The sequence below is a fragment of the Callithrix jacchus genome, chromosome 13, assembly GCF_049354715.1.
Source record: "Callithrix jacchus isolate 240 chromosome 13, calJac240_pri, whole genome shotgun sequence".
Taxonomy (NCBI): Eukaryota; Metazoa; Chordata; class Mammalia; order Primates; family Cebidae; genus Callithrix; species Callithrix jacchus.
The window spans coordinates 121541885-121557978 of record NC_133514.1 but is presented as its reverse complement, the minus strand read 5'-3'; the positions used below and the strand labels follow the sequence as shown (position 1 = coordinate 121557978).

Here is a 16094-nt window from a genome sequence, read left to right as displayed (position 1 = left end):
GCTCTCTAGCTGTTAGATAAATATGTCCATTAAGATCTACACTGATGATTATGCTATTCAAATCTTCCAAACTGCCTGCTTGGCTTATCAATAAACAAAAGATTTGTCTATTTCTTCCCGTGGTTGAGAGAAAATAAGCAAGTTCTCCATCTATCAATTCTTGCTTTAAGTATTAAAGCGATTTTATTACATACACAAACATTTTGAATTGAACCTTTTATATAGTGACCCTCTTTCTTAAATAACGTTTTTTTAAGGTTTATTTCGCTTAATACTAATGAAGGTAGATAAGGCAGCTTCCTTGGATTCATACTGCTCTACACGCTTCGTTACCGCTTGCATTTACTCACAGCTTCACCCTTCATGGTCCTCTAAGTATTAAATGTTTTAGTCTTTTATGCTTTTCATCTTTATATAGACAAACCTTATTGCATTTTTCTTATGTTGTTCTCAGCTCTTGAACGTTCTATTTTGGAATCCATCCATGTTTCTGTCGGTATCTGTACTCTACTGTCAATGCTATTTAGTATTCAACTGTAGGAACGGTGCCCAATTCACTGGTCCATTCTACTTTTGATATCCTTTTCTGTGTTCTAGCTAGACAGTGCTTGCTTTTGTTAACCATTACAATGCTATGAATACTCTTATGTCTGTGTTCTAGTGTAGATGTGAAAACATTTCTTTAGGGAATAGCTGGATAGTAGAGCACGTGCCTGTTCCATGTGACTGATAATGCCAAAATGTGTTACCAAGTGATGCGCTAACTTGAAGTTCCCACCAGACTGAACAGGAGTTTCTGATTCCACTTAGGCTTGCAAACACATCCGATCTTTCCATGTGAGAAGAAATGATACCTTTATTACTCTAAGATGTCCTGTTCATGAAGCTAGCATGTCTACCAATTTAGATCCTAAGGGCTTTCACATTTTAAAAGCTTCTATCCACCTCGGTCTTACGTATTTTTGTTTACATTTGATTTGATGCTTTTTGTTATTCTGATTAGTGTTTGGTATTAATGCCCTAACTGCTGCTGACACACAGAAGTGCAGTTTAATCTGGACACTGAGCTCGTGCATAGGAACCCACTGTCTACAATTCTGAACATTTTCTTGCATGTCTTTTGCTTTCCCTATGAATTTCTCCTCTTTGGGAACAGTATGGTTGTTCCTACTGTGCTACTTTGACTTCATTTCTGATTCTATTTCATCAGTAAAGACTCAGTTGATCAGAGAGTAAGGTGGGGTGGGTTTCTTCTGCACTTCCGTAGACCTGCTCCTCCCAAGGGCTGTTTTCTGAATCAAGGGCTGTCTGTGAACTCTGCGTAAGGGGCAGGGCACATGAGCCAGTGAGTCCTTCTCCCCAAAAGCCCCTCCACGTTGCGAAACCAGCCCTCACAGGTAGCGCCTGAGCAGATCCTGGCGGTCACCTGATCTCAAAGGCACCACTCGTGACAGCTCCTGGCTTCTCGTGCTGCCCCACACACCTGTCAGCTCCCAATCTGGGGCTCCTCCACCCCTTGGTTCTGCAGGACATTTCTCACCCACGTGGGGTTTCCTCTGCAGCCACGGCAGCTCTGGTCTGCTTTGCTCTATCGCCTGCAAACTGATTCCAGCTGTTTCCCAGAAATAACTCAACTTCTGGATCCTCTAATAATTTTACTCCTGTTTGTTTTCTATGTATTCTCACGGATTTATTTATCCTTTAAACATTTTTCTGTAGCCTTCACGAGGCTGGGAAAGGAAAATCCTAACACACCTTCTCATCTACCTTTTTGAACCAGAAGCCCCTCAAATTGTTCCCTGAGTCACTGGGATTCGTAAGCATTGCCTTCATGGTCAAGTTCCTCACCCTCTCACGAGACAAAGTCTAACGGAACTCAAACACAAATCCAACAACCGAACTTTCAATTACACTAAACTAACAAAGTCCCATGATAAAAGCTGACACAAAGAATACTGAATTTCTACTTTTGAGACAGCAGTCTGACTTCCAAAACAGAGACTTCTCAACTTATGATGGGGTTGTATCTCAATAGACCCATCCTCGGTACAAGACGCATTTAATGCATCTCACCTTCTAAACACGATGGCCTAGCCCTGTCTACCTGAACATGTCAGAACCCTTATGTTATGGGTAAAATCTGCTAACACAAAGCTTATTTTATAAGTGCTGAGTATCTCGTGTAATTTACTGAATACTGTATTGAAGTGAATAACAGGACGGCTGCATGGAGAGAAGGACAGTTTTGAGCGGATGCTATTGCTGTTGACCATCGTCAAGCTGAACCACTGTGAAGTTGGGGGCCGCCTGTGCACCCTCTCCAATCATTCCTCAGGCTCTTGCCTATGTGTCCTCTATGCAGGTAAGCCCTTGAGTGGGAGCTTTACCCTTCAGTCTATTCTCCACTTATGTATTAGAGACCCATTTTGTTATTTTAATCTGTAACCTGCCCCTTTTGCTATGTCTGAAAATATTTGTTTCTTCCTTACATCTTACTTCTCTTTATTGTCTTGCTGCAATAGCTAGAGCTTCCCGTACGAATTTTAAATAAGTCTTGTTTGCAGATTTCTGTCTTCTTGCTGCCTATAGTGAGGACTTTACTATTTAATAATAAAAATTGAGTTGAATTTTGTTTGCAACATATTTTGTTTATCATGCTATATAAGTATTTTTTTTATTTTTAGTTCACTAAGAACTAAAATTATGACTCCATAAACCAAGGAGGAATTTTAACCCTTGGATGTGGCTTTCCTTGTAAGGAAATCTGTAGTACCAGATTCCATGTGTTTGCCTTTAGTCTGTTACGGATTGGTTAAGAGTTCTTTGATGAAAAAAAAGAAAAAGAAAATTAAATAAGGACATACAGAATGTTGGTCCCAGAGCTTTAAAGTGGGCTAAACTGTCCGTAGTAAAGCTTTTTAGTCCATGTGAGTGTTAAATACCATGTTAATATATCTGTCATTTTCTTCTAGTAGCTCACAAGTATCATTCTATAATAAACAAACATACAATTTTTGCTCTTAATAAGCCACTAGGGAGGGGTTATAAAGGCAGTTTCTAAAACTCTGCAAGATTGTAGAAAATTAAAAACACAGAAATATGTTACTTAAAGCTCTAAGAACTTAACATTTTGATAATTCTTATGATACTGTGTATACTAGCAGACGATTAAGCTGTGTGACAGTTTTCAAGAGCAGAGGCTGAGAAGTTCCAAATACGGGTTGGATGAGCTGTTCTCGCACACACAGAAACGCCCATCTCTATGCTGTACGGGTTGGATGAGCTGTTCTAGCACACACAGGAACACCCATCTCTATGCTATACGGGTTGGATGAGCTGTTCTAGCACACACAGGAACGCCCATCTCTATGCTATACGGGTTGGATGAGCTGTTCTAGCACACACAGGAACGCCCATCTCTATGCTATACGGGTTGGATGAGCTGTTCTAGCACACACAGGAACGCCCATCTCTATGCTATACGGGTTGGATGAGCTGTTCTAGCACACACAGGAACGCCCATCTCTATGCTATACGGGTTGGATGAGCTGTTCTAGCACACACAGGAACACCCATCTCTATGCTATACGGGTTGGATGAGGTGTTCTAGCACACACAGGAACACCCGTCTCTATGCTATACGGGGTTGGATGAGCTGTTCTAGCACACACAGGAACACCCGTCTCTATGCTATACGGGTTGGATGAGGTGTTCTAGCACACACAGGAACACCCGTCTCTATGCTACTCTGCTGTTTCTTATGAAGTGCCATTTATTTGGTCCAGTCACAGGTGAACACGGACATGAATAGTACCTGTTTTGTCTGTCAGTAAATATACCAGGCGCCCCAGTTCCTCCGGGATAGTGCTGGTCCGGACGACTGTGCCAGGGATGTTCTCGTCCTTCATCATCATCCACCCGTACACCGCTTTGCCCATGTCCAAGTTCACACGCAAACTGCCAAATAAAACCCACTGCAGTGGTTAGTGTGATCCAGACCTAGGCCACACATTCAGGCTTGTGCTTCCATTGACATGTATTTTTTTAATATGCATTATCTTTCATTTTATGTGAAAATACATAATATTGGATTTTAGACTTTAAAACAAATGAATTTACTGACATTTAAGTCAACAAACATGTTTACACCCAAGATAATGTTTGCAGGTGACAGAAAAATGGATAACTCATTTTCTGTCCTTCAAGACAGTCTCTAATACCAGATGGGACAAAAAGACTGCTGTGCGTGTGCCCACAAGGGACCAACACCAAGGGCTTACGGGACAGGTGCGCACAGAGCGAAGGGGAACAGGTGCTGTCCCCCTGCAAATCGCCATGGGAGATGGCCCTGAAGCTTCATCCACTTGCTTTACAATGACCATGGGATACTGCCCGTGTTTCAGGGGCTGAACTGGAAAGCACATGAGCAAACAGGACATGACAGGAGGAATAAAATGGTGTCTGTTAACTATGCACTGGACTTCTTATTTTTCAAATTTCTTAATTTAAGGCTGTGTAGTAAGACTGCAATTAAAGCACATATGATGAGTCGTCTGATGTGGGACAATTCTGCAGAACCTTGCCTGCGGCACTGGGTGAGCAAAGGGTGGAACCCTGCAGGCCTGGAACCCTACCCAGCGGAACACCCACTCAAATCACATCACTTTTGGGGCAGACTGTGCCCACCATGCTGTTCTTCCTATACAGCAACTCAAAAAGGCTCACATGTGTCGAATTTAATTCTATCCAGATAAAGCACAAAGCGAAATTGCTGATAGTCAAACAATTGTGACCCACCAAAATGGCAATTCACATAGTTCTACTATTAGTAAGAACACACTTGAAAAACAGGAACCACAGTCAATGAGGGAAGCCTGTGTGGGAGTTAAAGAAAAATCATCATCATTTGACTTACCTGTCCCTAAAATCCACATCTTAAAACTCCTGTGTGTTAATCACAAAGCAAGTCTTTGATAATTAATTACACAGCCGTTTCAAACCAGGACTTCACCATCTTTGGCTATGTATAATCCACACTAATCAAAGACACAAGCACTGAGCAAAGATGACTCGAAGCTCCCCTGCAAGATGACACTCCATGTGGGACACAGCACCCACTCGGCCTCTGGGAGCTGGATGGCTGCAGCTCCCTGGCGAGGAGGGCTGGCTGGACATGCCACATGGATCTGAAGCCCAGAGCCACTACACCTGCAAGTTACCTACCTCTGGGCCTCCAGTGTCTCCTAGTAACAAGTGGGCTAGAGACAAAACCTTTATCAGCTGTGCTGAAGACTATGTGAACCGTTGCCTGCCAAATGTTCAGAGGAGTGTCTGACAGGCAGGAAAGGCTCAGGAAAAACTAAGGACATTCCTGCAAATGGTGACAAAACAGCAGGGCTGTTCTGTATGACTTCAGGGTGAGCGGGAGACTTGAAGAAGGAAAAGAAAACACATATTTACATGCACTCTTCTTTGATTTGGGTTTTGGAGAAAGATTCTCTGTGAATCAGACAAAGAAAGTGGAAGTCATGGGCCACTTAGCTAAAATGTTAGCAACACTTTCGAGGGAAGGAGGCAGGCAAGGGACAAGGTGGCCAAGGAATGATTGCCTTCCTGTACAGAGGAGGAAAGGGCTTGAAAGGAGAATGTGACTTCCTATCAAGCTTTTCATGGCTCTGAATCTTTGGCTCAGATATCTGCACTTTGGTAAACACAGCTTCCTGTCTGTGTGCTGTGTTCTTTCAGACTTGTGTTACACTGTTTTGAAAAGTGTCAGCCTGCCTCAGCTACTATAATGCAAATGGGTTTCTGCTGTGAGCCGGGAATTTCTGAAGAGCTTGCAGTCAGCCACTGGGCTCAGGGTGGTGGAAGCCAAAGGACCAGGACGGCTCTTCTGGGCACTGCGCCTCAATCACGAAAAGCCAATGGCTCACGACACCATTTCCGTGGTTACAGACTTACGTGGAGCTGTTGCATCATGGAATATTCAATTATTTCATGGAATATAATAATTACCACTGAAATATGGTAAGTTGAATACAAGTGCCTGTGGAAGATTGTCTAAAGCACTACCTACTCATGGAAAAGGTCAGAGATCATCTTCAGGATGATAAAAATAAGTAGAAACAGGCAGAATGCAAGTTTACAGTTAACTAGTGAAAGATCACTGAGTAAAATATTCTCAACTTCAACTAAAACAATAATACCACATGGGCCACACAGGACCCATATAATACCACACAGGGAGTAAGTAATACCACACAGAGCGCATATAATACCACACAGGGAGCGTATAACACTACGCAGGGCGCATATACTATCACGTGGGGTATATAATACCTCATTAGGAGTATATAATACCACACAGGGAGCGTATAACACTACACAGGGCGCATATACTATCACGTGGGGTATATAATACCTCATAAGGAGTATATAATACCACACAGGGAGCGTATAACACTACACAGGGCGCATATACTATCACGTGGGGTATATAATTCCTCATTAGGAGTATATAATACCACACAGGGAGCGTATAACACTACACAGGGCGCATATACTATCACGTGGGGTATATAATACCGCACAGGGAGCCTTTAATACCACATACAGGGCAGACAGCTTACGTGCACGTTTAGTCACATGTATCTTGACTAATTAAAGAGCAATTTGCTCTTTAACGTTAAAAATCTCTACGATGCCCAGATTTCAAACACTAAGTCGGCAGAGTAACTATCACTGCTACATTCTGTGTAATTTTAGAATGTTCTAATTTTACAGAATTTTAAAATCTGGATTCTTCTCGACTGTAAAATACTATACTGTAACATAATTTGTCACCCCAATATATATTAAACCTAGCATTTTCAGAAGAATTATAGAAACACATTATAAAGTAATCAATACCAGATACATTTTAAGCTCATTTTATTGCTAATTTAGCAACTGTGAAATTGTTACCAAGAGCCCTGTCCCAGATAAGTGGAAAAGTGTCTGTCATTTCAGTTACTTGAACCAGAAGGCAACATGATGATTACATAATACAAAGAATGAAATAAATTATCTTAAATAAACACTGTGTTCAGCAGTGTTAGGAGTAGGAAGACCCATGAACCTGTTTCATGCTACAGGAAGAGAGCATTTGTAAATCTCGGAATGTCAGGTCTTTTAATGATAGCCGCTTGGTGTCCAAACAGTCTCTTCTGTGCCACAGCTACAGACGTGTCTGAGGAGCTAACTCGGACTCTGAACAAATGTGAAGTGCACTTTCCGACAACAGACCATGCAATCTTACTTAGGCACCACGATGCCTGCCGCCTTTAAGCTCTAATTGTTACAATTAAACCTGCAGCATTTATCACTACCAGGCGAACCCAGTCCCATAACGTGTCTGAGAAACACATGATATTCTCCTCAGGGAATAAATATACCTGAAATAATTCACATGCATTCCTCTGTCAGACTTATTTTTAGATTCTAATTTGAGCAAAATAAAACAGAATTCATTTACATCAGAATTTTTATCAAAAGTAATTAAAATCTTTTCCTATAAATCATAAAGCTGAAAGGACACAAAGGACATTTGATCTGAATTTTTCCCAACCTTTGTCACTGTCTGTGATACCTTTAAATATTTCATGACACAGCAGGGGTGCAGGGGCTGGCACCCGATCATTTGCACTGGGTGAATCTGTCCAACGTGATCCACGGTGGAGACAAGACTCAAATGTCTAGGCCTAGTTTAGACCTCGCCTTGGGCTTCAGACTGATACCTATTCTATTTCCTATGAGATATCACAGGTTCATCACAAATACCCTGAAATATATACACAATGGTGTTAACATTCCCATGTCCTCTCCTTATGGACCAAACAAAACAAAACACGCACAGATACTCTTCCTCACTGTGGGGTGTTTCTTCCTCACTGTGGGGTGTTTCTACGTCACAACGACTGGCACGGCCACCTCACTGCAGTCACCCACTGGGAGTGATCCAGTTCCCTTCTCCTTCCAGTGCCTGCATCCAGACCATCACGAACTCCCGCTAGTTCAGCCTCCCAAGTACCACAGCCACTTCCTTCCATGCTCCATAGGAAGGAAGCTCAGGTAACTGTTTTACCTGTACGGATTCCTAATTTTCAAACCATCTTAGACCAATGACATACTTGATCTTTCTGGGCCTCAGTAATAGCATCTGTAGAGGGTCATGGTCATCGCGAAGACTAGAAATGACACATAAAGGTAGGTGACTGAGAATTACGGTGGAGTAGGTCGTCATCAATAAGAGGAAATGATCACTGGTCTCAAGAGCTAGAGGGGTATGGAAAACGAAGGGCCTGAGCTAAAGTGGAGGCAGCTCAGGGAGAGGAATGTACCTGTGTAGCACTCGGTGGGGAGATCTCAGGGAGAGGAGCGTATCTGCAGCATTCAGTGACGGCTCCAGAATGTGGAGGTGCACCAGGCACATCATGTGTCCATGCATACAGTGCATCAGGCATGCACAGACACATAGCTTACACTGGCTGTGTTGCTGGAGCGAAGGCAGAGACACACCCTAAACACGGAAGCATGCTATTTGATCTGTATCAATTGCACAAAACGTAAGGATAAACAAATGGAGTTGAGTCCTGAGGCACAGAAAATACAGCAAAGTATTACAGAAAGAGTCATTTGAATTGATGTAAGCCAAATTCAAATCTCACTAAATGTTTCTGATTGGGGTGGGAGGACTGGAGACTCGCAATGAAGTGCTGTTTCAGGAAGAGCGAGCTCAGTGCCGGCTTTGGAGATGAGCGGAGTCAAACAAAGACCAGGCACAAGTGCCAAGCAAAAGCGTTCCCTGCTGCATGTGGTGCTCTGAGAATGGGTGACAGCGCAAGACCCGGGAGACCAAACTACAACAGAAAGAGATTGACGAAAGTATCCAATATTGACAGACAAAGATTATAAAACAAATGGATGCATAAGAAAAATCTGAAAATGTCTGCATGGAACAGGCAACTGGAAAAATGAAATAATCAATGCGATAAAAGCCAAACAGAATCTTCAGAACTAAGAAATATTAATAATTAAAATTAAGAAATTTATTAGTTTATCTGCTGATTACACACTGCCAAAGAACTGGTAACTTGTTCGTCAGGTCAGTGACAACGATATAGAATGAAGCGTGGAAGCAAAATTTAAAAAAGTAGAAAGTGCAGCAGCGAAAGCCAGAGAAACAAAGGCACAGGGAGGACGTCAACCAAGCCCTGACCTCATGTCCCAGCGAGGGACGCCACAGGCAGGGAAAGGGCAGCATCTGAAGAGAAGATGGCAGACTTTCTAGAGTGAATCAAGGAATCTACAGAGTCAAGACGCCCAACAAATCCCAAGCACTGTTTAAAAGGAACATTGTGCCTCAACACAGTATGTATTGTAGAGCGTCAATGCCAGCAATGGAGAGAGGATGGAAAAGTGTCTGGAAGAGATGGAAGGACCCAAAGAAGTAAAGTCTTAAAAACAACAATAGAAGCCAAAAAATACAGGTGACAACCTAGAATTCTATACCCAATGACACTGTTTTCCAAGAAGAACTTGGCCAAGTGAGATTTGAGAGCTCCCAACAGACCAGCACCAGCAGCACAAAAAGCAAACAAATTCCTGACAGAGGAAAATTATTCTATATAGAAGGTCTTAAGATGTATTAAGAACAGAAACATGGATAAACCGAAAAGACAGGGAATGTATAAACAGTATCCTTGATATTGCTGGGTTTAAGAATAACTAGGGTTTTCTTTGGGTTTAAGAACAACTGGAATCAAAATAAATGACAAAAATGGCATAAGTCTTGAAGGGGGTAAATTAAGTTAAATGCTCCCAAGGGAACTGACTTTTAACTTTGATAAGAAGGTTTTTTACTTCTAAGGTAACTACTAAAATAATAGAAACCACTTATATAACTTCTAAACTGCTGGAGAAAAAGTAGCATTACAAAAAATAAAAAAAAGGCAAGAAAGGAGAAAAATATTGAATAGGTAAGTCATATTAAAAGCACAAAATAAAACAGCAGATTTAAACAAAAAAAAAACAGTATTACAACAACTGCATATGCACTAAATACTCAAGTCAAAAATTATCAAAGTTAGAGAAAAATTAAACAAATTACAAGATACCATGCTAATTACGAGACACATAAAAATAAACATACACAGAAGTTGAAAGTAAAGATGGAAGAAGATAAGCCAAACAAATTAAAGACAGCTGGCATTGCTACATTAACACAGAACAAAGTAGAATTTAATGCAAAAAGCTTTAGTAGAGATAAAGAAAGTCACTTTATAATGAGAAACTGCTTAATTTACTAGGAATAGATAACAATTCAAATTTGTATGCATCTAATATTAAAGTCACAAAATATAAAATACAAAAAATAAATAGAATTCCAAAAAAAAAAAATAGACAGATTCACAATATGATGAGAGATTTTGACACATTTCAGCAACTGTTATAAAAGACAGAGAAGCGCCCCAGTGGTAGACAGAAACTGAAAAACAAGATTAAGAATCTTGACCTAATTACACAGGTGAAATACTGTGAGCAACAATTTGGAATCCAACTTGTTTTGAAGCACACACAGAATGTTTATAAAATGGACTAAATATTGGACCCCAGAACAAGTCTCAACACATCTCACAGATCTGAAGTTATGTTCTCTGAGAAAAACATAATCCAACTAAACATGAACAAAGATATACGAGAAATGTTTCAACTCTGCTTATAAAGATAAGAAATAAGTCTGTAAGAACCATGGGTCAAACATGAAATTGCAGTCGAAATTAAAATATTCTGTACTTGATAATAATAAAAATACTACAGATGAAAATTTTTGAAATGCAACCAAACTAGTACTTACAGAAAAATTTATAGCCTCAAATACGTATATTCAAAAAGGGGGGAGAACGTGAAAAGAAATCAAGGAGGAAGGAAACAAAGTAAGAAAACATTAATGAAATAGAAACATAATACACAGTACAAAGAATCCATAAAGACCAAGGGTAGCTGTCTCCGTAAGAACTGAAAGCTGGCAAACCTACTGCAGGAGTGGCCAGGAAAAACAGAAAGCAGAAAGGACGGAAATAACAAGCATGAAGAACCACAAAGGTCGACGTCACAGCCCCATGCATGCCAGAGGTAACGGGGGTACGAACTGACTCCTGTAAAATAAAACTGAAAATTTAAACACTTGATAAGTAATTGAAAACTCTATGCAAAACTGACTCAAGAAATTAAAAGCTTGAAGAGTCTCATAACTAAATCAAATGTGTCAAAACTATCTCCACAGTGAAAAGTTGAGGCTTACATGGCCTTCTTGATATGTAAAGATTCAAGAAATAAACAATTCCAATTTTAGATAAATTATTTTAGAGAAAGAAGATGAGAAAACCAAATGTTTTATGAGACTGGCATAATCCAGATACCGAACTCCAAAAGAATGGTATGAAAATGAAAAATTAAACATCAATTTAACTCCTGTAAACCAAAGTAATTGCTTGCATTCACAGAAAATACAAGCAAATGGAATCTAATAATGAACAAAATAGTATTATAACATGATAATGTTAGGGTTTTGGCCCCCAGAAATACAAGGCTGGTATGATATTAGAGAGTCAATCAATATCATTTACCGTGTTAACACATTAAAGAAGAAAAATTTAAAGATATCTTCAATAGTTTTATAAAAATATTTCTTAAAATATGACTTATAATCCTTTGCGTATATATCCAATAACGGGATTGCTGGGTCAAATGGTATTTCTATAAAGACACATGCAGACATATGTTCACTAAGGCATTGTTTACAATAGCGAAGACTTGGAACCAACCCAAACGCCCATCAGTAATAGACTGGACAAAGAAAATGTGGCACTTATACACCATGGACTACTATACAGCCATAAAAAAGGAGAGTTCATGTCCTTAGCAGGGACATGGATGAAGCTGGAAACTATCATTCTCAGCAAACTGACACAGAAAGGAAAACCAAACACCACATGTTCTCACTCCTAAGTGGGTGTTGAAATATAACAACACATGGACACAGGGAGGGGAATGTCACACACTGGGGCCTATTGCGGGGTGGGGGATAGGGGAGGGACAGCAGGGGGTGGGGGGATTGGGGAGGGATAGCATTAGGAGAAATACCTAATGTAGCTGACGGGGCGATGGGTGCAGCAAACCACCATGGCACGTATATACCTACGTAACAATCCTGCATGATCTGCACATGCACCCCAGAATTTAACACATAATAAAATAAAACTTAAATAAAGGAAAGTATTTCTTAAAATACTTTCATGATTTAAAAACAATTTTTAGCTAAATAGGAGCAGAAACATGTCCTTAATATATTAAAGGCTTCTATAAACAAACTTACCACATCCTTGAGTGACAAACTTTGAGGATGGGAACAAAAGAAGAATGCTTATAATAATCAAGTTTCTTTAACAACATACTGAAGGTCTTTGCTGCAGAAACAAGGAAAAGAAATAAATGGTGCAAAGAACTGGAACAAAATAACAAAGCTGTCATTATTTACTAATGATATGATTATATATAGAAAAAAATTCAATACACCTAGGTTAATAACTAAAATCTATAGAATTTTTACCAAAATCGATAGTAATTTTATAAAAATTAATTTTATTTCTTTACATCAGCAAAGAGAGAAAACGATTTTAAGAATGATATTTACAATACCATTTTTAAAATCCCAAGTATCTAAGAACTGCTCTAACAAAATTTGAGAAGACTTACTTTTATTAGAGAAGACCCAAACAAAATTGAGAGATATAATATATTCATGGCCAAAAAGAGCCAAAACATTCTTAAAGAACACAAGGATGACTGGAACAGAATAGAGAACCCAGAAATAAGACTGCATACCTACAACCATCTGATCTTCAACAAACCTGACAAAAACAAGCAATGGGGAAAGGACTCCCTATTAATAAATGGTAAGGAGATAACTGGCTAGCCATTTTCAGAAGATGGACTCCTTCTTTACACCATATACAAAAATTAACTCAAGATGGATTAAAGACTTAAATGTAAAACCCAAAACTATAAAAATCCTGGAAGACAACCTAGGCAGTGACATGCCAGACACAGGCATGGGTGAAGATTTTATGACAAAGACACCAAAAGCAACTACAACAAAACCAAGAAGTGACAAATGGGATCTAATGAAACGAAAGAATCTCTGCACAGCAAAACAAAACAAAACAAAACAAAACCTTATCCGCAGAGTAAACAGACAACCTACAGAGTGGGAGAAAATTGTTTTGCAAACTACACATCTGACCAAAGTTTAATATCCAGCATCTAAAAGGAACTTAAACAAATTTACAAGAAAAAAACTAACAACCCCACTGAAAAGTAAGCAAAGGACATGAACAGCCACTTTTCAAAAGAAGACAAACATGTGGCCAATAATCATATGAAAGAAAAAGAAAAAAACTAGCTCAACATCACTGATCATTGGAGAAATACAAATCAAAACCACAGTGAGATGCCATCTCACACCAGTCAGACTGGCTATTGTTAAAAGGTTAAAAAAATAAGAGATGCTGGTGAGGTTGTGAAGAAAAAGGAACACGTATACACTGCTGGTAGGAGTGTAAATTAGTTCAACCATTGTGGAAGACAGTGCGGTGATTCCTCAAAGACCAAAAATACCATTCGACCCAACAATCCCATTACTGGGTATAAACCCCCAGGAATATAAATTGTTCTATTATAGACAGATGCAAACACATGTTCACTGCAGCACAAGGCACAACAGCAATGACATGGACTCAATCTAAATGCCTATCAATGATAGACTGGATAAAGAAAATGTGGTATATCTACATCAAGGAATACTATACAGCCATGAAAAAGGAGATCATGTCCTTTGCAGGAACACGGACGGAGCTTAGGCCATTATCCTCAGCAAACTAACGCAGAAATGGAAAACAAATACCACATGTCCTCACTTATGAGTGGGAACTAAATGGTCAGAACACACCAAATGTGCAAACACATAGAGAAGAACAACACATACTGGGGCCTACTGGAGGGTGGAGGGTGGGAGGAGGGAAGAGTATCAGCAAAAATACCTAATGGGTACTAAGCTTAATACCTAGGTGATGAAATAATCTCTACAACAACAAACCCCCATGACACAAGCTTACCTATATAACAAAGAGAAAAAAAAAAAACTGTACTTCGTATCATAAATGTGTGTGTGTGTGTGTGTTTAAAAACCACTTACAGTGGTGAGGAAAACAGTTAAGCTTCTAGAAGATAATGTAAGAGGAGAGCTTCATCTCCTTGGAGTCGGGAAGATTTTTAAAACAACATAAAAACAACCAACAATAAAAATAATCCATATATTTGGCATGTGAAATCAACAACTTTTTTTTTCATAATTTCACCAATGGGTAGGTAAAAAGTCAAACTACAGACTGAGAAGGATATCAACACAACACTGGCATCTAAAATATGTGAGTAAGTGCAAACTGCTCAGACAGCAGACTGGAGACTTAGAAACCCACTTATACTAAGTGTTGCTGAGGATATGAACTATCCTCCACATTGACGTGGGAATGGTGAACTGGCACAACCACTTGAAAACCAGTCAAATATTATCTAGTAAATGTGGCAAATGACACAGCCAAGTAATGCCGCTCCTGGAAATCTTATACCAGGGTGCTAATATGTGGAATACACACTCATGGAATGTTAACAGCAGCACTGCTTCTCAATGTAGAGAATCTGGAAGCCACGCAAACTCCAGTGGGAAGGATCAATAAATATACTGTAGGGTACTCACAGAAGAGAACGACAAGCTGCGAGAAACAAGCAGAGGACAACACAGACAACCTCAAGGACACGGCCGTGTTAAACCAAAGGAGCAAGAAAACTCCCAGCATGATTTCAATTACAGAAACTAATAAAACGGGAAAAACCAAACAAGACTCGTTTGAACTGGGCGAGTCCACTCAGACACAGACTCTTTTTTTGTAAGTGAAGTCAACCTTCTGCATCTGAGGGCTCTGCACCTGCGACCAGACACAGTCAAACACAGTATTCCCGGGAGGCAGGCCCTGCAGATACGGAGGGGCCACTTGTCCTGTGCAAAGGTTTTGCAGGGCCAGCTGTGGGACCTGGGTATGCATGGGTTCTGGTACCTGTGAGGGAGCTGGGACCAATCCCTCACGGATACCAAGAGTTGGCTGCATATATTCATGTATGCAACTTTAGGTGGCAAACCTTTAGGAAAAGCAGAAAGTTAATCATAAAAGCAGTATTCCATAATGTACACATACACCAAAATATTACACTCAATCTCATAATATATATAATTGTCTATTAAAAATAAAATAAACATTTTAAAGCCCACACATTTCAAAATAAAACAATGCTCAAAGGCTGCTGAAGTAGCCCGTGCAACAAAAAGTAATGACTGTTTTGATAGATTAAAAAAAGAACAGTGTTAACTATAATTTAAAGCCAAGACAGTGATTATTTCAAAAGAAATGAAATGAATTGTGCAAAAACATGTTTTCTAAGCCAATATAAAAACTGGCACATAACTCATGCTATCACTAATAAGAGGTTTAGAAGAAGAAGTATAAAAGGAAACCTCTTAGGCATGTATGCCACCTTAAATGTGAAACTGCATTAAGACACTGGTGCTAAATGCCAGATGCTTTTTGCAGCCACACTGGACCCTCAGGGTTCGTTTACTGAGTCCTTGGCGTATGTGCCACGTAAAAGGGACAAACCGTAGTGTTAGAAAAGCATGTTAGCCAGGTTACTGTCACAGCATTTCCATTGACCTTAAAATCTGGAAAACATGCTTCACCATAGAATTTCTCCAACTGTTTCCCCAAATAATCTTAGAAAACTCTTAATTTTCCGAGTTCAACTAACTAACCAGAAAAAGGGGCACTTTGGCCAAAATTACTTTGAAACTAGGCCCTTTTTGTATCAAATGAAATTTCTGTTCTCCGCATTATGTCCCCAATTAGGAGCAATGACGTTTGTATATATAAAGTAAGACTTTATTT

The 16094-nt window shown here is 39.7% G+C and overlaps 1 protein-coding gene across 21 annotated transcripts in view; it reads right to left on the bottom strand.

Moving 5' to 3' along the window:
• The window catches only part of ATP9B (ATPase phospholipid transporting 9B), a 280109-nt gene that overhangs the window by 83907 nt on the left and 180108 nt on the right, over positions 1-16094 (bottom strand). For 19 of the 21 annotated variants that reach the window (XR_013525960.1, XM_035271402.3, XM_035271403.3 and 16 more), the window contains one exon: positions 3815-3957. The exons of the other annotated variants lie outside the window; for them this stretch is intronic. Coding sequence is in view for 18 of the 19 variants with exons in the window: in XM_035271402.3 (XP_035127293.3) it covers positions 3815-3957 (143 nt within the window). In the remaining variant the exon portion in view is untranslated. The remainder of the gene's footprint in view (positions 1-3814; positions 3958-16094) is intronic. 21 annotated transcript variants of the gene reach the window in all.